The following is a 27530-nucleotide window of genomic DNA, read 5'->3' as shown; positions in this document are numbered from 1 at the left end:
GTAGATTGCCTGTCCCAAAAATCAGGCCAGTCGATTCATTAGGTGTCCACACGTACTTTACCAATGGATAATTCAAAAGAAAAATGCCAACAATCCGCATCCACCATCCAGACGCGGTCTGCCTGATGAGTGGACCACTCCAATTTTCAGGCTCACACATCTACACGGTGCTGCCCTCATTTATTAGCAGATTGGTCATCATCGCATCCAAGTGCGCCCGCTTGCAAAGGTGGGTGTGGAATTATTGGCCGCTTGCAAAGGTGTGTTTGGAAACGAGAAGAAAAGGAGAGCTATAGCACCATCTAGCAGTTTAGTAAATAAGAATTCGTTTCATTGCTCAACAAGGGTTACATTCCAAGTATGCTTATATTGGAACTAAAGGCCATCTATTTCATAAATATTCTAGCTTTGAGAGTTGAGACGGCCTTAAGGAGGTGGTATCATGAAACCAAGACCCCTTCAACTAGAAGAGAAAGCCAACACACTATGTACAAACCCAAGAAGGCACCCCCTTGACCTGAAAAACATTGCCACGGGAACACAATGTACACACCTGAAATACGAACCTGCACAATCCAGTCCATGCGCAGCTCCTCGATGCAGGTTTAAGCCTCTTTGCTCAATGCTGCCATCTTGAATTATGTTGCTTAGCCTCCAAGGATGATCAGATATTCCTACCTTTGGTGTATTACCTCCTTCGGCGTTTGCCGTCCATCTGAACCACATCGCATATAACTTTAAAGCAACAATACAGGAATGGATGGATCTTCATTGGGTGGACACAAAAGATTACATGTGCATGTTCCCCCTTGCACTGTAGCTTTTGGATACTAATTATGATGTGCTGCTTATACCTGTAAAACTGGCACACGGAATGCACGTGGCAAGTCGTGGGAGGGAGGGGAGTAGTTGTAAAATGTACCCTAAATTACCTAATTGCCACTTCAATTGCTTAAAAAGTGTTATCATGTCCTTTCACATTGCATAGTTGAGCTGTTTTGTATGTCTAATTGTAGTAGATATGAGGTTTGGATGGTTTGTGATTTATTTTTTTTTTAATTTTTTTTTTACAGCTTGTTAAATTTTCGAGAATCAAATGTTTTTTTTTTAATAGTTGCATGACACGTAAAGCAAATTGGCAATGGATTTGGGTGTGATGCAGGAGTGGGAAAGCATCTATTTTAAAATTTTAGAAAGTATGAACAACTAGGAAGCAGGAGTGGCTGCATGTGTCCAAAGCGAGATTTGAGGCAGGAGTGGCACCTAGTTCAAATGACCATGAAAGTACGTTGTTTTAGAGTTGTCTACTCTTAAGCTGGTCAGGGAATGGCCTGTGTGTGGTACTTGTAGCTCTCAGAGCAGCTAGCGAGACATTACTTTCTCAAGATTTTAATGCAAGAGTCTTAGTGCATCTTGTTCGAAAATTCAGTTGGCATGCTGAGAATGTATCAGATGTGGAGACACATTCCATGTGCCTCATGTGATTTTACATATAACCGCGAAGTGTGGTGTCCATAGGCAATGAAGGTTTCTATGATACTCTACTGTCTAGTCTGGTATCAGCAGCCACATCGTGGCATGTAGAACAACTGCAACCACAGCCCTGTGTTACTTGTGCCAACAGACATTTTAATGCAAGTGAACATGCACTATGTTCCTTGCTATTCCCTGCAGCCAACAACTTGAGCATGGCCTTCCATCTGGTCTGATGGTGGTGCATTTGTATGACTGGGTGGCAACTTTGGGGACCCATGTTTACTGTCATAACAACAGTTCTTGCTCAGCGGACTTGTCTGGCACTGGATGCTCTAGACATCGACTACTTGAAATTCCCATTTGTGGCAACTTGCAGTCTCGTGCTAGGGTGCAATATGGGGCTTGACCATGTTGCAATATGCGACACATTGGTAACAATGTATTTGTGGGTTCTGTGCCATTTTGAGCAGCCAAGCTACTCAAGCATGACCTTTCATGAGTGGGACTTTGTCCTTGGCAGTTTGTCAGGCAGCTACCCCTCCATGACCATTCTTTACTTGGTTGCCCATCATAGCTGCCTGCAATCATTTCAATATCAATAGTATCAGCCGATACTATCGATATCGCACAATGCCAATATGAAACTGGGCTGTAGTTGGAAAATTTCCCAGTATCAGTCAATATATATTGATTCATTGCGATAGAAATTCCCTGATATCATATAAGAATCGCATGTATCGATGATATCATAATTGTGCCCGTCCCCTTCTGAAATTTTTAAAAATTCACCAAAATCCACAAAAAACCAATATTCATTGTTTTGTTTTTGTTTTTTTTGTCGGGATTATGTTGCTAAGAGGATTTTGAGCAATTCTTTTCATTTGTTTGGAGAGAAACAGGGATTTGGGTGTGGAAATTGAGATAAGGTGTGGGGTACCAGAAACCCAATCAATGAGTTTTTGCCAATTTAATCTATTTTCTCCTGTTTAAATTTCTTAGAATCCACAGAATGAAGTTAGTAATCCATGATTTTGCTTTTTTGCATGCTCAATCATGGATTTTGACCTCCGATTTTCAAATTTGGGGTAAATGCGGAATTTGGTAAAAATTCAAAATTTCTCCGATTTCACCCATTTAACTTGCAATTAAAGTGTGGAAAAATCATGTGAAAGTGCTTGAAGGCTGATCTACAAATTGACAAAACTTTTGAAATTTTGGGGAAAAAAAAAAACTAAAAATATTGAAAAATAAATATATAAAAAAAACATTGTTTTTTAAAATATACATTGACTAGATGATATGTATGCCATCTATTTATGTAATTATGAGTGCATGCTGATCTTAACATCAGCCACATATTTATTTATTTTTAAAAATATTCAATTAAAAAAAAAAAAATTATAATCTCTCTACGAAGCTATGTGTTTGAGGAGAGGAGTCAGCGGAGCTTCAAGAGCTTGAGGAGATTCAAGGGGCCATGGTTACTCGACAATGTGAGGTGTGAGAGGGGACTCCAAAGACATGCAAGGAGATCGAGAGGCAATCCTCTAGGTGATCATTGTTCGAACAGAAATCAAGCGATCAGTTGGGGGAAATCCAGAGGGAGGTCTGTCAATGTCTGGCGAGGTCGCTCAAGGACGAGGGTGGTACGGAAGAAGATAATCATTCAAGGCAGGGGAAGGAGTGGGGCTTCGATCTAAGCATCATCACCCCCTCTTCTTTTTTTTTTCCATTGAGAGCCCTTTTCCCGCATTATCGCCCCCACTTTCCCCTCTCCTTCCTTCAACGAAACCCCAACACCCCTTCTTAGGCATTCAGACACTCCTTGAAAACGTCTCAACACGCTCAGCAACTCTCCAACTCAATGCCTTTACCCCCCTCCCCCTTGATTCATCTTCATGACTCCCTGGCCTGGAGCTATGGCTCGTCAACCTTCCTCTCCTCATCAACCTTTGTATCTTCACAATTGGGTCCTATACTTTGTGTCGATTAAGTTGTAATGTAATTTTATATTTTGAATGTAAATATTTATATTTCGCCAACACACAGGCAACAACATTTGCCTCTGTTCCTACATTGCATCTAAATGAAAGGTAAACTCCACAGTTCAAAGGTGCTATTGCTCTTCTTTCATTAACTCAATCATCTGGATTCTAACTTTGTGCAACACATACCAACAATTGACTAATATGATCCACAGAAAACATAACAACAGTTGAGACTGTCCCATTGTCGTGGGGGGCATTACCAATTTTTAGAAGATGTTATAAATGTGGTTCCTCACAATTGAGAATTAGGAAGAGGTGCTTACGACTCCGACTATAGATATTTGACATAAAGCATCAAGAAGAATTATTTATTGGTCTATATAAAAAATCACAAGAAGTATGGTTGGCAATGGGCTAGGCCCGGGCTGAGCAAAGAACAAATTCTGAATATAGGCCCGATACCTGTAGTTCAAATTCAGGCCTGGGATCTTACCCAACAATTGCCACCCATAGCAACAAGCAACGCATGAATGGCCCTGCTGTATTTTTCAAATTAACTAACTAATTGATCCATCACATAAAACCAAAATGCTTTGCCTTTTGCAAGGAGGGAAAAAAGACTGTCTGAAAGAAGATTACATGAGACAGCATGTGATGCAAATATTTAGAAACTCTAAAAGGAATAGTAAAAGAAATAAAATAAGAATTCTTCATAACTGAGAAAATCATAGGCATACCTTAAGCTCTGAGTGTCTGGAGACTGAGTGTGAATTTTGTGTCTTCTTTTCATCATCAGCAGCGCAAATATGACAGAAAAAGTGCTCAAGCCTTTTTGCTTCCTCGACGGTCATATTTATACAAGGAGGATGAAACCTGGAATAGTAGTGGTCTGATGTCAAAATGTTATCAATGTTTAAAAGATTTCTTATTCTACAAGACCAGCATTTTCAATCATTGTGACTTCTAAATTTACAAAGCAAATTATTGCAGTTTCAAACAGTACTATTATCTAGTTTGTAGACATTTATTAACAGCTTCAAACAACACACTGTCCTCTAGTCTCCATTCATTAATCATGCATGAGTAGCCAGGTCCCTCCCCTATACCAGTTAATTATCACATGGAATTCTCCATTAATGGGTGTGAAGCGATTCAGATATGTTTGCAGGGAAGCCAACAATGTCACTTGAAGCTTCAGGCTGATGACAGCTTACACTTGCAGAGTATTTCAAAGTAGAAAACATGTCCTCGCTTTTCTAAGGATCTTGAGATTTGCAGATTGATATAACCTAGGTCATTCATGTACCGCATGCGTATGCAACGTGTGAGTCACCAATATCGCATTTATGTCAGATATAAGTACGATATCCACCTGAAGTGTTAGGGTATCACAAGTGTACATACCAAAAGATATGCATGCAAAGTAGCATATTATAGACTTCTCCTTCACAAGTCATAGCCCTGGTGTCTGTCAGTGGCCATGGGACTCATAAGTTGGGAGGTTTACAAATTATGAGGCAGGCCTCCATGCCCTCCACATCATCAAAGTATCTACAATGTCTGCTATTATGCCTTTAAGCGACCCTGACCTTAAAGGATGCCTCTATTCAAGGTGTACCCTCGAACGAGGAAGCATCCAACCTAGAGCATCGCAAAGTCCTGCCCTTTAGCCGACCATTGGAGGATAGAACATTGGAGTCTTCTGCATCTTGGCTCTTTTAAATCTTAGTTCAAAAGCCCAAAAACTCAACTCAGCTGACTTCCGATCAGGTCAAGTTGACCTGATGACTCAGTCAAGTCTTCACTTGAATTGGTATTTAATAGTTACATTAAAAGAATTTTAAATAGTTATAACTGTTTAAAATAGTTGTAAACAGCGTAAGCACATAAAATAACCAAAATAAGCAACGAAATCGGTGGTATAATGGTCAAGGGCATTCATCTCCTTCTGGGAGCTCTTTAAAGCTTTTCCCAACAAATGAATGACTCTGCGCAAGTCATTTCTAGTTGACTGAGTCAACAAGGTGGCTTGACAAGTTTTTTCCAGTCCAGACCAAGTTAAAGTTACTAACAAATTTCCTTGTGACTAGACTTGAAATCTCTCCAAGTCATGTTGACTTACCAAGTTTGAAGTCAACCCACTGAATTTTAGAACTATGTTAATAATTGGTGTCCCCTCCTCCGTATGGCGGCCTAGATCCTTCCCTAAAGAGTCCAACACACGATGTTCCCACCCATCTTGTGCCCCAAGAATGCAGTACCCCCCTTTGTTTCCTTCCCTCAGTCTAAAACCTCATCTTGTTAAATCCCTTTAACCCACATTGCTTCATCTTCATGATTCCCCCTTCTACAATCCGCTTTTTAAAAACATTTAAAAGACCCTCACTCTTTCTTTTAATCACTTCATTACCAATGTCCCAATTCAATGAATCTACATCAAATCTACATTTCTCATAAGATGAATCTTGCCTCAGTACTCCATCATAAGGCTTCAACAAATAACGAAATATCACTAGTATCTCCATCATAAGGCTTCAATAACTCACGATATAAGTCTCTTGTTAAAGAAAATGGAATCGAAATTCAAAAAATTCCTTCATTGTATCGCGGTGCTAGCACGTTCTCAAGCTAATAGGACAAGGTCTCGAATTTGGGCGGAGGGTTGATGTTTCATGGTTGATGTAGGACGTGACACTGATACATTCCTAGCATGGTTGGACCAAAAGAAGGTGGACCGTAAATTGATCATAACTTTTGATTCAGGTATCATTACGGGGCGCGTAACCTATCAATCTTTACTGAAACGGGCCATCCGAGGTGAACCAACCCACATAGTGGGTCACGTCTGTCCGTTTCGTCAGAAAACGCGCAGTTTCAGCTCAAAAACAAATTTTTGAGAAAAAAAATTACTATTTTTAGTAATTCTGGTTTTTTAATATATTTTTTATTTTTAGAGTTTTAGATTTTCTTCTTTTTTAGAAATAACTTGTAATTATGCTAGGACTCTTCTAACAAAAGTTTATTTGGAATTTTTATTTTTAAAAATTAGGTTTTAGAAGAGTTTTATTAGAATTAGGCTTTTTATTAGAGTTAGAATTTTACTATTTTTGGTAATTAAGAATTTTGGTTTTTTTTCTATATTAATGGTGCAATAGAGACACATTAGACAATCACCGATCAATTTAAGAATTTCCATGAATATTATTTATATTTTCTTGTTTTTTTCTCGTGGATTCAAGAAGTCTCTGTGAGGAGTCCAAAGAAGCTTCGTCGATTCAAAGTAGTTATCCTTGAGGAAGACGGTGACCGAACTCATGAAGTTCATCCCTGCGTCAATGGTAGCCTTCAAATGCAAGGGTATGAATCAGCGAATGCCCATTAGGTCCAACATATATTTCATGGGCTACCGTGAAAAAATAACCCAACTACATCTTAGCCAGGGGGTGTTGAGTTAGGTCATTCTTCCATTGTCACATCACTTTTGGTCAATTCTAAGTTGGGTTGGTCCAATTTATAATGCCATATCTAATATATACTTGCAAATTAAGCACCCAACTACATGTACTTTATGTAGGTTTTTACATTTAGTCAATTGTCTTAATTACCTTAATTGAAGATATTTTAAGCGTAGGACCTAAACCCAATCCAGTGTATCCAATTTCACATCCAGACCCATTAACCAGTCATGTTCAATGAACCATCCGGCCAATGCAATCCATTTGCACGTTCCTTTTTTCTTTTTCTTTTTTTGAGGAAAGGAAAGGTTTTGGGAATAGATGCTTTGCTAATAACAGAAATATTGGACAAAATCAGAGTAGTTTGATTAAGTAATCTTTTCATGCCTAATGAATGGAGGAGAAGCACCATAACACATATTGACATAAAACAAAGAAGATGCACAACATTGCACCAACTATCAGAAAATCCAACTTATGAGTCACACTATGAAGCTTTGGGAGAGGGTGATGGAACAAAGTTAAAACGGTTTCACACAAGGAGGTCAACAATTGAAGCTATTTTTCGACATAGACAATTGATGGATAAGCTTAGAGATGAGAGTAAGAATACGAATACGGTTATGAAGAAGCGTGCAATAGAGTTCCCAGTAAGGTTTTGTGATGGGTGATGAGTAGGGGAAAAACCTTGGAGGAGATATCGATATCATTGAAGACATGTTTGATGATTCCATAAAAGAGTGAGAACCTGTGTGGAGACTGATGAGTTCCCAATGGAGTGGATTTTCATTGCAGGATTAGCATTGAGCCCTTACTATTTTACACTTGTTAAGTTGTTACAGATACATAAATTGTTATTGTTCGGGAGAGGTCCCTCAATGTATGTTGTTGCAAACAATGCAGTGTTGCTTGAGGGTTAGGGGTGCAAATAGGTTGGGCCGACCAATGGGTAAATGGACCCAACTTGATAATAAACGTGTTTGAATGTAAAACTGGACCACGAGGTCAATTCTGGTACAAAATTGCCTCCCACTCATCAAATCGGTTAGGATTGGAGGCTCCCAAAGTTGAGCTGACCTAACCCACCTAGGACATGACTTATAAATGGATCAGATGTGAAACACTAAAGAATAGACTTGACCCAACCATGATCTAGAACTGACCCTTAAAATACATTAAACTACGGTTTTTTGCTAGGAAAAAAAAACCTTCAACTAAGGTAATTAAGGCAATTGACTACACCATAAAAAGCTACCCAAAGAAAACATTAGTTGGGTGCTTAACTGGAAGTCAATATTAAATAAGGAATTAGGAATTTAATGCGGGGGCATTTTCACACCAGGCTCGAGTGGGGTGGCCCATGGGATGCAGAGGAACACTCGAGGTGGGCGGCCCATGTGAGGCGAGTGGCTCATGTGAGGCGTAACCCATGGATTTAAGGCCCACAAGGAGGGTTCGGCCGAAGGCCTAACCCATGGATTTGGAGCCTAGGCTATGAGATAAAGGAATTAATTTGCCATGCTCCATTAGTTAGAGCTTTTAGAACAAGTGGTTAATTGTCCTACATCAGAATTAGATCAACCTAACTGAGACCAGACATATAGACAGCTGGATCAAGTTTGGATCCTTTTAAGTCTAGAACTGAACCGAAACCTCTTTTTTTTTTTCTTTTTTTTTATCACCCATAAAAAAAATAATAAATAAATAAATAAATAAAAGAAGAAGTTATTTTGACTTGGACCCAACCAAAACCTGGTCTGGAGCTGAATCTGGACCCAATTGTTAACCAGGCTGGGTTTGGAACTTTCCTCGACCCGACCTGACCCAACCCATTTGCACCCCTACAAAGGGACACATGATAAATTGGAGGTTTAGAGGAAGGTTCTAGACCATAAGGTTAAGGATTAGCAGAACCAAGAGTGAGCATTTGAAATGAAAATTTAGGAAGGCTCTATAACTTTGGAAAAATTTATAAACGCAGCGTGTTAGTGAAATCACTGATCAAGAGTTTCCTCGGTGCTATATATTTCATTACCTTGGCTGTATTATTCAAAGAAGATGAAGAGATTGAGGAGGATGTTTCCAATGACATTAGAGGTGGGTGGATAAAGTGAAAATGTGCCTCCCGGGTGTTGTGTGATTGTTGCATATCTATGAACCTTAAAGGAATTTTTTATAAGACAATCATTCAACCATCTATGTTGTACGGGGTAGAGTGTCAGCATTTAGAAGCATCATGAGTAGAGATTGAATGTTGCAAAGATGGCAATGTTGATATGGATGTGTGGGAAGACTAGAAAGGATAGAACTAAGATTGAGGTCAAGCAAAGCAGTGTAGTAGTCCTAGTAAAGCGAAAACGATGGAAAGCGGATTGAGATGGTTCAGTCATGTTCAGTGAAGAATTCTCTAGAAAGCAAGGAATATTGATTACGGTGAAGGCCCAGAAAAGAGGATGAGAGAGAGAGAGAGAGAGAGAGAGAGAGAGAGAGAGAGAGAGAGAGAGAGATGTAGAAAGTACTTAAATTGAGGTGGTCAGAAGAAATGTGAAGGTTTGTTCCCTAAGGATAGGGCCTTGGATAGGATTGATTGGAGAAATAGTATCTGTAAAGCCAACCCCAAAGTAGTTGTGTCAAGGCTATATTGACGATGATGAGAAAGGAACTGCACAAGAGCGGCTGCAATCAGAATTCAGAATATCAGATCGAATATGATTAGCCTGATCTATTTCATTTCAAGGGGGAGAACGAAACATATTGAAAACACGGCTCTGCTTTAACAAGACATTTTGCATAGAATTGATATCCAATTTTTTCGGCATTCAAATCCTTTCAGATATTAAATAAAAATAAAAATAAAAATAAAGTGACGATTCCACCAGATCCAAACCTCAAACCAGATTGCAACAAATTCTGCTTGCATAAAGCATTCAGCCAACCCCAAAGTAGGAGGATGAGGAGGAGAAGCAGAAGGAGCAGGAGGAGGAGTATAAGTAGGAGGAGGAGGAGGGAGGGAGGAGGAGATGGATGAGAGAGAAGGGAGCAGTGTACGTTCACGAGATGGGATTCCCTCCTCAACACATCAAAATTGTGTATGTATTAGGAGCATGACGAATGGAGCTTCACTTTACTACGATAAAAGAAGCTCAAGCTGAAGCATTGAACTTTCCTCAGTAGAACCACCTTTTGCCTCTGATCAGACTGTTAATATCACTAGTCTCCACTTGACCCGTAATACTTATGCCGATTTGGCAGCTTCCTGCCTGGCTCACAAGTCTGAGACTCCCTATGGGAAATGTGTCTTGTCCGGATGGGTAAGTTTGAGCTCTTATGAATTGAGTCTTGGTCCCTGGGTTCTGAGTAGCATGTGCATATTGTGGTATTTGCTTGCTAAGGCTCAGCCTCACTTCATTGAACCACACCATATTCTTTTCCGGTCAAGGATAGGTAGAGAACATTAAGCCCTTTTTAACCTCCCATATGGAAAAGGAAGAGGAGCAGAAGAAGAAGAAGACATACAATGATATTGAAGCTTACCAATCATTAAGGAGATAAACAATGATAGTGAAACTTACCAATCATTGCAACCCTCACACTGGACCATTAGATCATCAGGATTGTAAGGCATCTCACATTTGCAGTAGCTGTAGCATGAAGTTAACCAGTGAAAAACAGGAACCAAACAAATTCATTAAGAGACATAATATTCAACATCAAATTTAAAAATGAAAAATTAAAAAACAAATTGAAATCAACAAAACCATCACCAAACCAATAAGAAAAATGTAAATAAAACCATCACAAAGAAACAAACATTAAAACAGGAATAAAACTAAAATAGTTGTTTTTTTTTAAATGGGACCAAAAAGGTCCCAACCAACTTCTTTGGCAAAGATAGCAACTAATTCATCAAGACATCAAATGCCTCTCCCATCACGTATTTAATTCAAGTTGACCACAGCAGAAACATCACAAACCAGTTCAGTTTTTAACAGCAGATAACTTACAAAGATCACAAACAATGAAGAGGGCAAGAAATGCTGGTGGAAATCAATTTATTGTACATTCTACTATGAAGAGTCAAAGCTCAATGTAAATTAAGGGCCTGTTTGGTTTTCCAATTTCCTATGAAATGCAAAGTAAATGAGCCATCATTATCATTTCCAGGTGTTTGTTTAAACAGGAATTATGAATCGTAAATTGAGTGTCAAATACGCTTATAAAGTAAGTAGGTAAAGTAAATTCTAATCATAACATTTTCACATTATAAAACTACCATTTTTACAGTGATTTGTGGGTGAAATCATCATTGCAGTCAAATGTAAGTGATGTAACAACACAATTCAAGAGTAAATAACCATTACCCATTTGCAGCCATTTACCGTTGTAATTTGAAACCAAATAAGCACTAAAAACCCAACCGATGGATTGTGCATTCTACTATGAAGAATGAAAAGCTCAACGTAAATTAAAATCCTGAAAGTTCTCCACATCAGGCAGTGAGTACATCAACAACTAAAACTGGGAGTCATCAATTTAGAATATTGGATTCAGCACCTTTCTTGTTACCACAGTTCACAATACACCTAGTGTGATAAAACACGCTACTGAATTCATCATTATACCCATTGTTTAATGGCAACTTGGCCAGCATGCACCACTGGGCATCCACCTCCGATCAGTGTTGTTGTAAGCAAACTCAGCTTTGAATAGAGCCAAGTCCTATTGAGATACGTTGCCGCCTACAATACTCCTCAAGATGTTACCAAGCTCCTGTTGACTACCTCGGTTTGGCCATCTGTTTGAGGATAATATCAGCTAGAGAATTGAAGCTTAGTCCCCAATTGCTTCCATAAAGTGCATCTGAAGTGGCCCTCAAACTTTAAATTACAATCCGATGTTATTGTTTTCAGTACCCTGTGAAATCACACACTTTCTATGATAAATATGATAGCAATATGTGTATCGTTCATCGTCATTTTCTTGAAATGAAGTGGCCATCTTTAAAAATGGTCCACCACAACGAAAATCAAATATGCTCCCCTTTGATTCTTAGGAAAACATAAAATGAAGTCCATAGAAATTTCAATCCATGATACAACTACAACAGGAAGCAATGTATAAAGACACATGGCCTTTGGAGACTTAGCATCACCAATATCATGCTACAAACTGTTCAACATCATGGCGCATACGAGGCCAGTAGTATTTTTTCTCCAACATGACCAATGTTTTATCCCCTTCCAAAGTGTCCACTAGTCCTCCATATAGCTCAGATAGGATCTTCTCTCACAACAATCCTTTGGGAATGCATAGGTGAGAACCCTTGAATAGATAGTGAGATAAATGCACACTTTGGATCTCGGCCAACCACACGCCTATCAAGTATTTTGCCAAAAATAGGGTCCTCTGTATATTATTATTTTAATGACTTGAATCCAACAACCTCCACGGCGAGAATTCTTAGTAGAACCATCCTCTTACTCAAAGCAATTGTCGCTTTGTTATAACTTCCAATTCTATGATGCAAAAGGGAAGCATATTCTTGTAGGAAAGCCATCCATTTCACATGATGAGCACTCAACTTCTTTTGGGAGTTATATCTCAACGTCCCATGGTTCGGGCATAGAATGAATTCCCAATGGATCAAGTAATGTCTCCAATGTCATAGCGCCCGTACCACTACATAGAACTCAAGATCATATGTGAAATAGTTCTTCCGTGCATCATTAAACTTCTTACTAAAAAAGAGCAATCGGCTTTCTTTCCTAACTTAACACCACCAATGCCAACATTTGAAGCATCGCTTTCCACTTCAAAAGACTTCATTAAAGCCTACAAGTGCTAGAACTGGAGCCTCTATCACTTCTTTTTACGCCATCGAAGCTTCAATCCACTGCTTTAGTCCATTCAAGCTTGCCTCCCCGCATGCAATTGGTGACAAATGCGATGATAGTGCTGAAATTCCAAATAAATCTCTAGTAAAATGTTGTTAAGCCGTAGAAAAGAATACACCTCAGAAAGGGTTTGTGGAATGTGCCACTCCACAATGGCCTTGATTTTATCCTAGTCAACCTTGAACCCTTCTGTAAACACAATATATCCTAAAAACACAACACTATCTCCAAGGAATGAGATCTTTCTCAAGTTAACAAATAGTGACTCCTCCGTAGTACATCAAATATTTGTCATAAATAATCAAGGTAAACAAATGAATCGGCACTAAAAACAAGAATATCATTAAAATAGACAACTAAGAACTTTCCCATGAAGGGGAGGAGTACCTCTTTCATAAGCCTCATTAAAATGCTCGGCACATTTGAAAGACCGAATGGCATGACGAGCCACTTGTACACACCATCTCGAGTCTTAAATGCAGTCTTCCACTCGTCCTTGGGACTAATACATATATAATGATATTTGCTCCGCAGATCAATCTTTAAAAAGACCTTTGCTCTATGTAGCACGTCTAGCATATCGTCCAATCTAGGAATAGGAAACTAGTACTTGATACTAATTCGATTGATCACATGACTATCCATGCACATCTTCCAAGATCCATCTTTCTTAGGGGTTAATAATGTGGGAATAGCACATGGTGACATGCTTTCCCAAATTAAATACTTTCCACAGCAACTCAATAACCCGTAGGTAGAGCTCGACATATTCAGATAGACCCATCCAATGCTGGGCAAGATTTGACAGACACGAACCCAGCACCAAATCAATGCCGTGCCGAATGTTCCTCATAAGAGGAAATCCATCTAAGAGTTCTTCAGGCACCAAGTCTTTATATTCATGAAGGAGCTCTTATATACGAGGTGAAAGATCTTATTGCTTCGTGAATCATGACTTCCTTAACACTTAGACATAAATAATACCAATCTCCTTGCTTTCCTCTTCAAACTTTTGCACGCTTAGTGATTTGTAACCCTCATCTTTATCAAATTCGAGTGTTGGGGGCGAGGTATTCAAAATCGGTTACGTAACGATAACGGTCATAACCGTTACGCATTATGGGGTCGAAACGGCCGTAATAGCCCCGTAACGGTCTTGTAACAGTTTTTTCAAAAAATAAAAATGGTCATAACGGCCGATACAGAGGCCGTTACAGCCCGTATCATAACGGTAACGGTGGTAGCCGTTACAACCACCATTACTATTTTGGAACACCTTCGTTGGGGGATGTTTCATTGGGTGCAATGTGATATTAACACCAACACCATCATGACAAATGAATGGGCGATGGCTCAAGTCAAATGCACCATATCTCAATTACACAACCACGGTCTCCCCAACAAAATGTGACATGCATCCATGGGGACCACGTCACACCATACCTCATCCTTATATTCAATAGAGAATGAAACTTAGCACCTGTAGTTAACAGAAACTTGTCCCCATTTCTTGAACCAACAAATCTGATATGGTCACGGATGCTTATGTTCTTTGAGTTCTAATTTATCTATTATGAGGCAATGCACTCACTGTTATCTCGTCCATCAAAATTATGCATATCTTCCCACCAAAAGTACAAGTGGTGCAGAAGATATTGTATCACAGCCATCACCCCTCATTAACCACCCAAGATGTCGATAACATAGTCCGTTAGATAACCAACGACTCTCGCCTATCACCATAAACATCTGCTGTATCTTCCCCAACATGCACCTCGTCATGCATATTCTTCATATTTTATGTCCACTTCAACTTTCATTTGCATGCGCACAAGAGTGTCTTCAACATATTCTCCCTTCTCATCCAAATTTACTTTAATTGTGGACTAATATTCAAGATGGTGAAAAAAAAAACCCCAGTTGTCCACACTTAAAGCATGTGAAAGGAGTGTTGTTCTATCCCATCTTGGGTGCACTAGCCCCTTATCCATAACCACCTCCCCACAGATTGGAGCTTGGCTTTACAATTGGACGCTGGCCCATCATCCCTCAACCTATAAAAGGCCCTATGGTTACCTTACGTGGAAATTTAGCATGCTGCCCCAATGTCATTGATATTGTGTCGCAACTACCACCAGTCATCAACCACCCCAAGATGTCAATAAAATACTTTCGTTGGATAACCAATGACTCTCCCCCATCACCATACACATTTGCTATATCTTCCCCAACATGCACCTCATCCTCATATGCATGTTCTTCATATTCAACATCTAATTCAACTTTCATTTGTATGCAGTCAAGAGTGTCTTCAACATATTCTCCTTCCAAGTCTGAAAAGTTGGAGCTTATGAATGTCACTCTTCTTAGAAAATGGCACTGGAGGTTCAACGTTGAGACAAGCAAGTTATGGAGGGTTCTTATTGCCAAATATCGTCCTCAATCGGGTGGTTGGGGTATAAAGTCTTCTCTTTATTGGGCATCCTACGTTTGGAAGGTTATAGCCTCTACCGAGCATCTCTTCCATTTGGGAACCTCTTTCTCTCTTGGAAAAGATAATCGTATTCACTTTTGGATCGACATTTGATGTGGGGATAGATTATTACAGGAACGTTTCCCTTGGTTGACTCATCTTGCCCTTGATCTTTTTATTACAGTCAATAGATGTTGCTCGTCTATTGGCAGATCTGTCGTATGGTCTCCTCCTTGTTGGCGAAATCTCATGGATGACAAATTTGATGAATTTCTTGTCTTGTTCGACCATCTGAAGCTTTATCTGCCATCGCCTCGAGATGAAGATTCATTGATTTAGACAGGTCATAGTTCCGATGTTTTCTCCGTGAGCTCGTTTTATGAGTTAATTGCTAAGCCATCTTTGTCACATTCCTTCCCCTACCTCCAGCGATCTTATCGCGCTCTCTCGAGAATTGCAGCTTCTGTTTGGCTTCTCGCAGGAAAAGAATCCTAATCATAGACAACCTTCAAAGGAGATCTCTCATTCTCCCAAACATTTGCTTGATGTGTATGAGGGATGCGGAATATACTGACCACCTTTTCATTCATTGTATTTTGCTCGCAAGGTTTGGGAGCACTTCCTTTGCATTTTCCAAATCTCTTGGGTCATGCCAAAGACGTTTGATCAGCTTTTGTGGGCCTAGCATGGGGGTATGGTGGGTAAATCCTAGAAAACTGCATGGAGACTAACGGGCAATGGAAATTTTTTGACATATTTGGAAGGTTCATGATAGGCGATGTTTCCAAAACAAGGACTTCTCAGTTGCAGAAATCACTCATCTAGTCAGATTAGTCATTTTCGAATGGGCACTTTTGGTTAAATCAACAATGAACAATGATCTTTCTTCTTGGCTATTTTCTTGAATTTTGTATTTTTTTTGCACTTTGGCGATTTCTCAATAAAATTTCAGCTCACTCAAAAAAAAAAAAAATGTTCAAGATAGTGAAAAGAACAATATCCTGGTTGTCGACACTTGCGCGTGAAACGAATGTTGCCATGTCCCATCTTGGGTGCACTAGTCCCCCGTCCATAACCACCTCCCTACTAGGTATTCAAAATCGATTATGTAACGGTCGTACAGCCATTACATAACGGTAACGGTCATAACCATTATGCGTTACAGTGTCGAAACGGCCGTTACAGAAAAAAAGAAAAAAAACATGCGACAAAGGCCCTGTAATAGCCCATACCGGTCCCGCAACAGTTTTTTCAAAAAATAAAATAGGGTCGTAACGGCCGTTACAACCCGTATCATAACGGTAATGATGGTGGCCGTTACTGCCACCATTATTGTTTTGGAACACCTTCCGCTTGGCTTTACTATTGGAAGTTGGCTCATCGTCCCTCAACCTATGCGAGGCCCTATGGTCGCCTTACGTGAGAAGTTAGCACACTGCCCCCATCTAGGGGTGTATATCGACTCGGCCACTAGCTGACCTCAGCTTGAACTCGGCTCAGCTCAGTCCTCGAGCCTGACTGGCCAACTCGGCTCAGTTTGGTCAGCAACTCAGGCCAATTCGAACCGAGTTCGAGCCAAGATCGAGCCGAGTTTACCTGTGCAGCATTTTCACAAACACCTGGACTGCACCTTCAAAATCTCACTGTATGTAAAACAACAACAATGGTTTTACAGGTATTTTATCAAACACCTTCTAAGCAACATAAAAATCAAGAAAAAAAAGGTATTTGTTTCATATACATACCTTCCTTGCCACCAGCCACACTTCGTTGAGTCATTTCATCAAACACTTGGTGAGCAACATCAATATCAAAATAACCGAGTCACCAAACTGGTTCAATCCGAGTTCGATTTGATCCGAGTCAAGGTGAGCTGGGGCCAGCTCGAACTCATTTTCAAGCTCAAAAAATCAACTCGACTCAGCTCGAACTCAGCTTCGAAGCAAGTCGAATCAAGCTTTTTCGAGTCAAGTCAAGTGAGCTAACCGAGCTAGCTTGATTCGTGTACACCTCTACCCCGATGACAACGCTCATGGGGCATTGAATCGTCTCCGAAGTCCACAATTATCTCATTGGCTTTTAATGCAAGTGTATATGCATCAAACATTTTAAATGCCAGCTCATTTTTTATATCTGGGTTAAGACCATTAAGATATCTTAAATTCTTTTGGTCTTTATACTCCCAAAACCCTACCCGTGATGTCAATGGATGCAACTCTTCAGTGTATTCATTTACCGACTTATTCCCTTGGCGTAGATCGTGATATATTTGATAAAGGTCACAAGCATAAGTCGCGGGTAGGAACTTCCTTTTTGACATCTTTTTCACCTTTTCCTGAGAATGTATTTTCTCCTTACCTAGCCAATTAATGAAGTCATCAACATGCAACCGACCATGGAATTTCATAATTTCCACCTTAGCTATCACGTTCCAACAATTGAAGGATTTGATCATTGGTGTCACAAACCAAAGCTGCCTGTTGTTGGTTTAAACCTTGTTAGGGACCTCCCCTTATGTGTCCACGTGCTCCAACTTTAGTCTTCGGATTCTCTCCACATCGGAACTCTCCACTTGATTAGTGAAATTGCCTACCCTATGCATGAGTTGATCTACTCACTTTATGAGCACATGATCAATTGGGTTACTTGTGCAAACTCTTCCTATGCCACCCCCTTCGAAGCCATTAGGAGATGATGTAGAGTCAAAAATCCCCAAAGACAACCCGCTTTGATACTAAAATGGTGCAACCCGATTGTCGAATCAATTAGATATCAACACCCAAACTGCAAAGTGAACAAGAATTACACTCACAAGAAATATTTGAGTAGAGAAGGAGAAATAACTTTATTGATATCAAGCTTCTTACAAAACCTTTTTTTTTAACACATTTAGAAAGAATTAGAAAGACTACTTCCTACACCACCCCTCCTTTTTATGAACTCTAAGTGAATCTCTAATGAGGATCCCCACAACTAAGAGATTGATTTCAAATCAATCATAGATTCATAGTGGACTTCAAATCCATCCAATCTAGCTTGAGATGGGAAAAGCCTCATTATAGAAAAAGAAAATCATCGTAATTGTATCTCCAAATCAGCCACATATCTTCAATCGAATCCCTCTCATATCTTCAATCACATCATTAAATCTGAAATAAACAACCCAAAAATAGAACATGTTGGACCCCATGGCAGGTTGCACGCCTACGTCATTGATGAGCCCTACAGTGGGCCTAGGTGGGTCAACAACCCAAAAATAGCACATGTTGGACCCCATGGCGGGTTGCACGCCTATGTCATTGATGAGCCCTACAGTGGGCCTAAGTGAGTCGTAGGCCTGCATAACATTTGGAATCCTCAATTTCACATGAATCTACAAATGTGGAAATCTTTCACCCAAACCAGGTTAGTCGTGTCGTTTTAAACTCTCGGGAAGGTGATAGATGATGTTGGAGATTTGATCCCTTTAGAATATTTTCAGTGAAATCATTTGACAAACATCTCTAAAGAGGTAGTGTGGGTGGGAAATTTTATCGAGGCATCGGCCATTATGTAGCACCATCCAACTCTTACAATGGTTGCATTTGCGTAATTGGCATCAAGGTATTCCAAAACGGTTACGTAATGACCATGATATAACAATAACGGTGTGACCCATTACACAATACAAAGGCTTAATGGACCACTACAATGCATTGTGTTTCTTCTTCTTCCTTCTCTGCAAATGCATCTCTCTCTCTCTCTCTCTCTCTCTCTCTCTCTCTCTCTCTCTCTCTCTCTCTCTCTCTCTCTCTCGAAAAGCAACCGCAAATATGGCTTCTTTAGAACCATGTTTTGTCCAACCAGTTGGACTATAAGTTACAGTCCATCGGCGAATCACTTCCAACCTTTTATTCATGTGAGACATCCAATCCATCCAGTAGGTTGGCCCCATCATAAGGATCACTTTTTACAAAACTCATATATATCCACTGATGCAAGACAATTAACCACTTGCTCTAAAAGCTCGAACTGATAGAGCGTGACGAATTAATCCATTTATCTTATAACCTAAGCCCCACATCCCATGGGTTAGGACCTCAACCAAACCCCCCTCATGGGGCCCCACTTCACATGGGTACCGCCTCTCACGGGCCGCACACCTCGAGTGTGGCCCTGCATCCCACAGGCCACCCCACCCGAGCCCGATGTGAAAATGCCTCTACATTATCCACCCATCAAGTGGGCCACACTTATATTTTGCTATTTATCAATGGCTAAAAATTATCGTATATGGTGTGGGCAGCCTAATGAGGAGACATGGATGATTTTTGCACTAGGCAACCCTCATTTTAGGGCCAATCTATTGGAAAGGTTGGATTTCACATGTACTTAATCAGTTGCAAGGTATCTGTTGGGTGGAACATACCTTGTGGTCCAACCGGTTTGACTTGAGACCTCCTTTTTTCCTTATATGATACTCTATAGCATATGATGCTATATACACTTGCAATCATAAAATTGTACACTTGGCATATATTAACTCAAAATTAACAAACTAAATTATGGGACCTGCTATTTCTAAGTCACAATCCCAAATTCAAAATGTTTGAACGATCCTAACTGTTGATTTTTTTTTCTTTTTTATTATGGGGGTGTGCCAAGTCCATGCAAGAATGCAATGCAAGAGCAACACTTGAGGGCCCGGTAGCAAGCTACTATAGTGGGCCCTCCCCCAAAAGAAATTAATTTCATATCATGTGAGCCAATGACCAACATATCTAACTAATGTTCTGCGGATGCTTTTTTTAAAATAGGACTATTAAATATTTTTCATTCTCCACCGCCCAATAATCGTCCACCAATCTAATAGTCAAATGATGAAATTAGCATAATTTTTGGCCAATTACATTCGTGAGATGAGTGCCAATGGATTGCACGAATTTGAGGCTGATTTCGGGCATCGAGAAATCCCTTGAATCAGCCCCAAATTGGTGACACTATTTATCTAAATTTAATTTTAACTTTTTATCAAAATTTATTAGGGGAAACGATGTCAAATGATTAGGGATATGCATTAGTGGGATGGTGTCATAACTTGCATGAATTTGGACCCATTTGGGGGCATTTGAGTGGCTCCCCAGATCGGCGACACTATTCAACCAAATTTAATTTAAATTTGTTCTTATAATTTACTTGGGGGGAGTTATGTCAAATGCCTAGGGATATGCATTAGTGGGATGACAGCCATGCGTTACATGAATTTTGGGAGTATTTGGGGACATTAGAGTGGCCCCCTAAATCAACAATGTTATTCATTTGAATTTAGTTTCAATTTTTTATTAAAATTTCTTAGGGGGAATGATGTCAAATACTTAAGGATGTGCATTAGTCGGATGGATGCTAAAACTTGCATGAATTGTGGGGCAATTTGGGATCAATCTAAGCCTATCAGGTTTATAAAATCATCAAACAAGCCACGACAAAATTATTACCAAAGAGTGGACCGTTACACCATCACGAACATGTTCAAAACCACAAAAGAATACATATTTGAAATCCTCTAAATATTTATGATTTTTCCCATATTTTTTGGATTTTTTTGGCAAGGAAAAAATTGACCGTCACAGGGGCATAATGGTTGGTATGTCCTCCATTACAGACGTTACGCATAATGGTAACAATGGGGAGTGTTACACCCACCGTTACCATTACGGCACACCTTGGTTGGCGGTTAAAAATATAATTCCAACCATTGACCACCTTCACAACATAAATATGACTTTTATCAATGGATGCATCGAAGCCACAGAGTCTATTAATCATCTATTCATTCACTAGTTCACTTGTGAGGTGTGGAGGAGGTTTTTGGCTCCTTTAGACATACCTGGATTGCTCCAAGTTTGATCAACGCCTTCTTTCTTTCATAAAATGGGGGTGTGAAAAAGAAACAATTTCTAGGATACTTGCAAATTTTCTTCTCAATGCCTTCTTTTGGGGTCCACACGATGATTTCTCAACATCCACTCTTGAATCTATCCCTTCCCTCTTTTGAATGGCTCTAATAAAATATTCCTTGTTTGTTACCATATATATATATATATATATATATATATATATATATATATATATATATATATATATATATATATATATATATTGCTGATATCAGTATTAGATTGCAGACATACAGTAATAGTGAAGGCGTGCAAGTATCCAGTCATCTTAGATTTTATGCCTGGTGAAAATCAGCATTTACCAATACTACCTTTACATATCCTGTCCCACTATGAGCAACATTCACAAACTCAGTTACACATGAAGATGCATGTTATTTGCTCTTCCTTAATCACCAGTTGAAAGGATAATTAGCAATTTATGCAACCCCATGGGATCTTGTGTCTATAAACCTTTTACAGAAAATCTCCATAATTCTAGGCATGATATATATGCATCAGTAACTTTTTTCTCAAATATTAATGCTAGGGATGATACATGTACATCAGTAACTTTTTTCTCAAATATTAATGAACCGTCATTGAAATCCACAAGTTATCATAAAACCATTACAACTGTTATAAACAAGCCGCATGACATCATTTGTAGAAGTTGCATCGGCTGTTATGTGTTTGAAGCTTCTTCTTTTTTTCTCTTCCATTTTTTAATTGTTCTTGCTTAGTTACCATTGTAGCAGCGTTACATCTACTTAGCATTTCAGTAACTCGACCGCTTTGGATACAGTATGATTTGTGCAATTCTCAATGCCCCAAATGTGAAAATTGAAAACAGACCCAAGTCAATCAAAAGAAGAAGAAAACATTTCTAAAACTAAAAATAAAGGAAAGGGAGCTTACACAGCAACTCTATCAGGGTTGAATCCTCCGGTGGAGGATTTATACTCGAAGCGACAGAAGAAATCCTCATTCCCAACGGCATCTAGCTTGGTGTAGCTCTTGAAGGTGTGGACGATGCACTTGCCCTCAATTGTGTCGGCACTCTGCGTATCGTAGTGGTCGGAGAGGAAAACCTCCTTGGCACCATGGAACTGGCGACGGCCTCCGATCGACTCCTCAGGCCGGTAGTACCACCGGACTCGGACCTGCACGTTGCTGCCCCGGCCGTTGGACTCGATCTTTTCGATCTTCGCCACGTAGGGGGGCTTAGATGGGTCGGAGGCTCGCATCAGGACGCAGTCTCCGGCTGCGGGGCGCAGGATAAGAGAGCAGTGCGTTGGTTAAGAGAGGAATTTGAAAGAGAGACGGAGATAAAGGGAGGGAGAGAGGATTAGGGTTACCTCTGATGATCTTGTTGGTGCCTTTGATGGTGTAGGAGTCTAACGTTTTCTTGGGCAGACGAGGTTTTGCCATGGAATGGAAGGAGACAAGGACATCAATCTTGAAGGAGAGAGAGAAAGAGAGAGATAGAGAGAGATGAGAGATGAGAAATAGATATGAGAAATCCCTGTCTTTGCTCGTTTGCTATATCGGTATGTGGAAGTTTCGGATATACGAAAACGCGAACGTGGCTCGCGTAGGTACCTAGGGAGCGTACGTGCGGCTAACGTAGAGGGGGACGAGCTCATATAAGTTCGATCTATACCGTCCATTAGGCGTGAAATTCTGTTTCTGTCATTGATTCCAAAGGACTGGAGATATAAAATTCAACTGGGCCACACCTTCTGGAAGGAAGTAAAGTCATTACTTGCAACTCTAAATTCGTGTTCTGTGGCCGACATATGTTTTTAGACAGAGTTACTTTTGGTTTTTTTCCTGCATATTGGTAATTGCCATCGGATGAACGGATTGGATTTTCTACATAAACCACGGCAAACCGCACGTACAACTATTGGTGGGTGTCCCTATCCTAACTGTTCCCATGGTGTGACCTATCTGAGATTTGGATCTGTTTGATATTTGGGCTAAATTTTAAATATAATGTATTGGACACGATGGACGTATTAGATCACTTGATTTCTCCAGGAAAAGTTCTTTTAACGGTGTCTACGCCTGCCGTACGCCCGCGCGAGTTAGGCTAGTCCGATTCTTTGATATACTCCGGATGGGCCGATGGTTCATACTCTTGCACTACAAACTCTAGACTTAGCATTCATATAACTCATCTACACCGCCCAACTCATTGATCTCACCTTAGATGGGTCCAGAGTAAAAATTAAAATTCATTTAATATCTTGGCTGGCCTATTAGACGAGAACTAATGGACGGTTGAAATGTAAAGATGTCCAAAAATATACAGCCAATTGGGCATTCATAAGGAATACGGTTCGATCGATCTGATATTTTTCTCCATTTTTTCGTTTTTAGCCTATCAAACTGTTTCATCATTTTATGGGACAGCTTTTTAAGTGATTTAAATGATGCCACGTGTAAATTTTCTATTTGCGAACTCCCGGATAAATCGAGAGGGGTTTATTTCATACGCGAGAAGAGCGGGCTGGTTCATGAGCGGGCACTCAGACATTGTTCTCGTGGAATTTTGGTGAATCATGTCTGACCGTCCAAGTTGTGTGACAAACTGTGGATGGGTCCAAATATTTGAAAGTTGATTGGACCATCCGTACCCCTCGCTGACTGACATCTGTTTCTTGAATTCGAGCAGAGAAAAACTTGGATACTTTGGCCCAGTCTGACGATGTTATGCATGAAAATTTGCATATTTGAAATACAAGTGTGTTTTTCCTTTTTTTTTTTGGTTAATTTCTTTTATCTTTTTTTGAGCATGTTAGTACACCCATTGTCAGTTCAAACTTTACTGTTAGCCACCCCCACTAGGTAATCGATATCAAGACCTCAGTGTTGAAATGAGGTATCTTTCATACAATCTATCACTTGGCTTGAAAATCAGTTCTGAGCTCATGCCTGGTGTGCATTTAACAGGTATTTGAACCAAACAATTATGATCCCAACTATCCAAATAGAAAAACTTTGAGCAATTTCACCCGTAACCGATTATTAGAATAATTTGATTGTCTATTCGACAACCTATAAATAAAATTGTGATTTGCGAAACGGAGGATTCATTCTTCTAATGAATTCTTTTTACCTTTTTCGTTGAAATGACTTTTTTTCTTACTATGATAGCATAGATGATCTAATTTATACAATATAAAAGTTAAATGTGTTGTCAAAAAGTCTTCACCGACTACAACCAGTCATTGGGATTGCTCGACCGGTCGTAAGGGTCGTCTCGACCGATCGTAACCCGCTCGACTCAAAGTCTAGGGAGCTCTCTTCTTTGGTGTCCGGGATTCACGACCGGTCGTAGAGATTGCTCGACCAGTCATAGCCTCGGGTCAACTAGTCGTAGTTACGCAAATTCGTTTCCGAATCTGATGCGAACTGCGAAAATTTGAGTCAGTCTTTCGCAAGGTGCAAAAGGAAGTTGCCTAATCTATAAATAGAGGTCCCTAGGGTTTTTTCTAAGGGTGATGGGAAATTGTTCTAAAGCTTTCTAAAGGAGTTCTAGGGTTATCAACTGGTGTAGCAAGGGTAAGATTCAAGGTTGTTTGAATCGGGTAAGTCCTCTCTCTTGTAACTTTCTTTTCAAAGTGGATTTTTGTCGCTTTGTGCCGTAGTTTTTTCCTGCAAGGGTTTTCCACGTTAAAACTTTATGTTCTTCCGTGATTGCTTGTTACTATTGAATTGCTATCCTAGATCTAGATCTGTGTGATTCTGCAGAGCAAATCCCCAACAAATGGTATCAGAGCAATCGTTGGGGCACAAATCTGAATCTGCAGGATTAGTAATAATAGGAAACGGCAAGTTTGATATTGAGAAGTACTCGAGCAAAAATAATTTTGAGTTATGGAAGGTTAAGATGATTAGCCTGTTGACCAAGCAAGGCGAGATTAAGGCTCTTAAGAAGCGAAAATCTACCATGAAAGATAATGAATGAGAAAACCTTGATAGTAATGCTTTAGCCTCTATCCGTTTATGTCTCACGGATGAGGTTCTCTATAATGTTTTGAGGGAGAAAACTGTGGCTGGTTTGTGGGCGAAGTTAGAGAATATCTATGCAAAGAAGTTCTTTGAAAATCGCCTACACTTGAAGCTACAGTGTTATTCCTTCAAGATGGCAGAGGGTGGAGATTTAGAAGCCCATATCAACAACTTTCATAAATTGATGTATATATTGCTGGATATGGAGGAAGTGGTCAAGGACGAGGAATAGGTATGTACATTGTTGAATTCTCTTCCTGCATCATATGAGTCTTTCAGGGACACGATGTGCACAGCAAATAAAACCCTAAGTGTTGACACCGTTATCTCAGCCCTTCAAAGGAAGGTTATGAGAAAGTTAAACGGTGACATGGGGGCATCTTCCGATGCACTGATTACGAGGGGCAAAGATTCTGAGCGAGGTACAGGGTTCTGAAGACCTAGATCCAAATCCAAGGGCAAGGGCAAAGGAAAATTAAAGTGTTGGAATTATGGGTTGTCTAGACACGTGAAGAAGGATTGTAGAAATCCTAAAACGAAGAAAGAAAATTCAGCGGCTTCTTCCAAGGAGGCCAATGTGGTCACATCTGATGAAGAATCAAGTGGTGGTGATGTTCCGTCTGTTTCCATGATTGGTCACTTAGACGACAATCATAAAGACGAGTGGATACTTAACACAGGAGCATCTTATCACATGACTCCTCATCGGAGTTGGTTCACCGGTTACAAGGAATGCGATGGTGGATAGGCTTTTATGAGCAATGACAATGCCTGTAATGTTGTGGCTATTGGTACAGTGAGTATTAAGATGTTTGATGGGATGAAGCGTACCTTGACTGACGTCAGGCACGTTCCTGATATGAAGAAAAGTTTGATTTCTCTTGGTGCACTCGAGGCTATATGGTGCAGGTTCACTGGTATTGATGGTGTCCTTAAAGTTTCAAAAGGGACACTCATGGTTATGAAAGCGCAAAGGCATGGAAACCTTTACAGGTTGATTGGGAGCACTTTGGCAGGTGGAGCGGTAGCAGCTATTGCAGACTCCACGTCTCTACGTATGTGGCATGCTCATCTAGGCCACATGAGCGAGCGAGGCATGAAGGTACTTTTTGATCGATGTTTGATTCTAGTTTTTAAAAATTCTGATTTAGATATATGCGAGCATTGTATATATGGTAAACAATCTAGACTATCTTTTAAATTTGAAAAACATGTTTGTAAGGGAGTGCTTGATTATGTGTACTCTGACGTATGGGGGCCATCGCCAGAAGTTTTCATTGGAGGGTCGTCATGGTTTGTTTCATTCGTTGACGACTACTCTAGGAAAGTTTGAGTTTATTTCATGAAACGTAAATCCAAAGTTTTCACCATATTCAAGTAATGGAAGGCAATAGTGGAAAAACAGTTATGGCGAAAAATAAAGGTTTTAAGGACTGACAATGGTGGAGAATTTACTTCCACTGAATTTAATGATTATTGAAATGATGAAGGGATCATTAGGCACAACACAGTGCACCACATGCCCGAGCAAAACCGTGTGGCTGAGCGAATGAATCGAACTCTTCTTGAGAGGGATAGATGCATGTTAAGTAAGGTTGCGTTGGGCAAGGACCTATGGACCAAGGCCGTTAACACGGCTTGCTATTTGGTGAACCAGTTTCCTTCAACGACAATTGAATGTAAAATTCCAGAGGAAGTATGGAGTGGTCAGAAAATCGACTACGCATATTTGGTTGTGAGGCTTACTCTCATGTACCGTCAATTGAGAGAGATAAGCTAGATCATAGAGCCAAAAAGTATATCTTTGTTGGCTATGGCATTTGTGTGAAAGGTTTCAGGTTATTTGACAAGGTCACACGCAAGGTCATCACTAGCCGTGACGTCAGATTCGATGAAAGCTCCTTATTTCGCAAGAATGATCAAAAGGAGTAAAAGGAACTGGAAAGGGTGATCGTAAACGTCTAGATTGATACAGATGATACATAGGCAGAGACAAATGTGAAGACAGAGGTACAGGGTCAGGTGAAGCAGCCACCCACCGCGTGATCGCATATTACCGGCAAAATACAAGGACGACTCTAATATTGTATATGCCCTCATTACATATGGAGGGAGATACATTCAAAGGCAAATCTTGTGAAATCAAAAGTGGAAAGCGGCGATGGATGATGAGATGGACTCGTTGATAAAAGTCACACATGGGAGCTGGTGGGCTTCCAGCGATCGGATGCAAGTGGTTACTCAAAGGAAACATGATAGATACAAAGCAAGGTTGGTAGCGAAGGGTTATGCTCAAAGAGAAGGAATCG

The 27530-nt window shown here is 40.0% G+C and overlaps 1 protein-coding gene and 1 pseudogene across 2 annotated transcripts; both read right to left on the bottom strand.

Moving 5' to 3' along the window:
• Positions 1–309: 309 nt before the first annotated feature.
• LOC131253581 (chromatin remodeling protein EBS-like) lies at positions 310–22720 on the bottom strand. Of its 2 annotated transcripts, none has more exons than XM_058254638.1 (5): positions 22560–22720; positions 22120–22465; positions 10492–10560; positions 4202–4337; positions 310–715 (listed from the first exon to the last, which is right to left on the bottom strand). In XM_058254638.1, exons 1-5 carry the CDS (start codon positions 22630–22632, stop codon positions 689–691), a joined length of 651 nt encoding a protein of 216 aa, XP_058110621.1. In that variant the 5' UTR covers positions 22633–22720; the 3' UTR covers positions 310–688. The 2 variants fall into 2 exon arrangements, with proteins under 2 accessions (XP_058110621.1, XP_058110627.1); XM_058254644.1 differs by having other exon boundaries at positions 310–625.
• LOC131221939 (U2 spliceosomal RNA) lies at positions 19916–20046 on the bottom strand (annotated as a pseudogene).
• Positions 22721–27530: the final 4810 nt, after the last annotated feature.

The sequence above is a fragment of the Magnolia sinica genome, chromosome 1 (genome assembly GCF_029962835.1).
Source record: "Magnolia sinica isolate HGM2019 chromosome 1, MsV1, whole genome shotgun sequence".
In the NCBI taxonomy this organism is placed as follows: Eukaryota; Viridiplantae; Streptophyta; class Magnoliopsida; order Magnoliales; family Magnoliaceae; genus Magnolia; species Magnolia sinica.
This window is presented reverse-complemented; position numbering and strand designations above follow the sequence as displayed.

Excerpts from the sequence above, each read along its gene's own strand:
- LOC131253581 (XM_058254638.1), bottom strand. The coding sequence starts at position 22,632 with ATGGCAAAACCTCGTCTGCCCAAGAAAACGTTAGACTCCTACACCATC. Across the intron at positions 10,561-22,119 it reads AACCCTGATAGAGTTGCTGT|CTACTGCAAATGTGAGATGC; the intron begins GTAAGCTCCCTT and ends TTCATGCTACAG. Across the intron at positions 4,338-10,491 it reads TGTGAGGGTTGCAATGATTG|GTTTCATCCTCCTTGTATAA; the intron begins GTAAGTTTCACT and ends CTACTATTCCAG.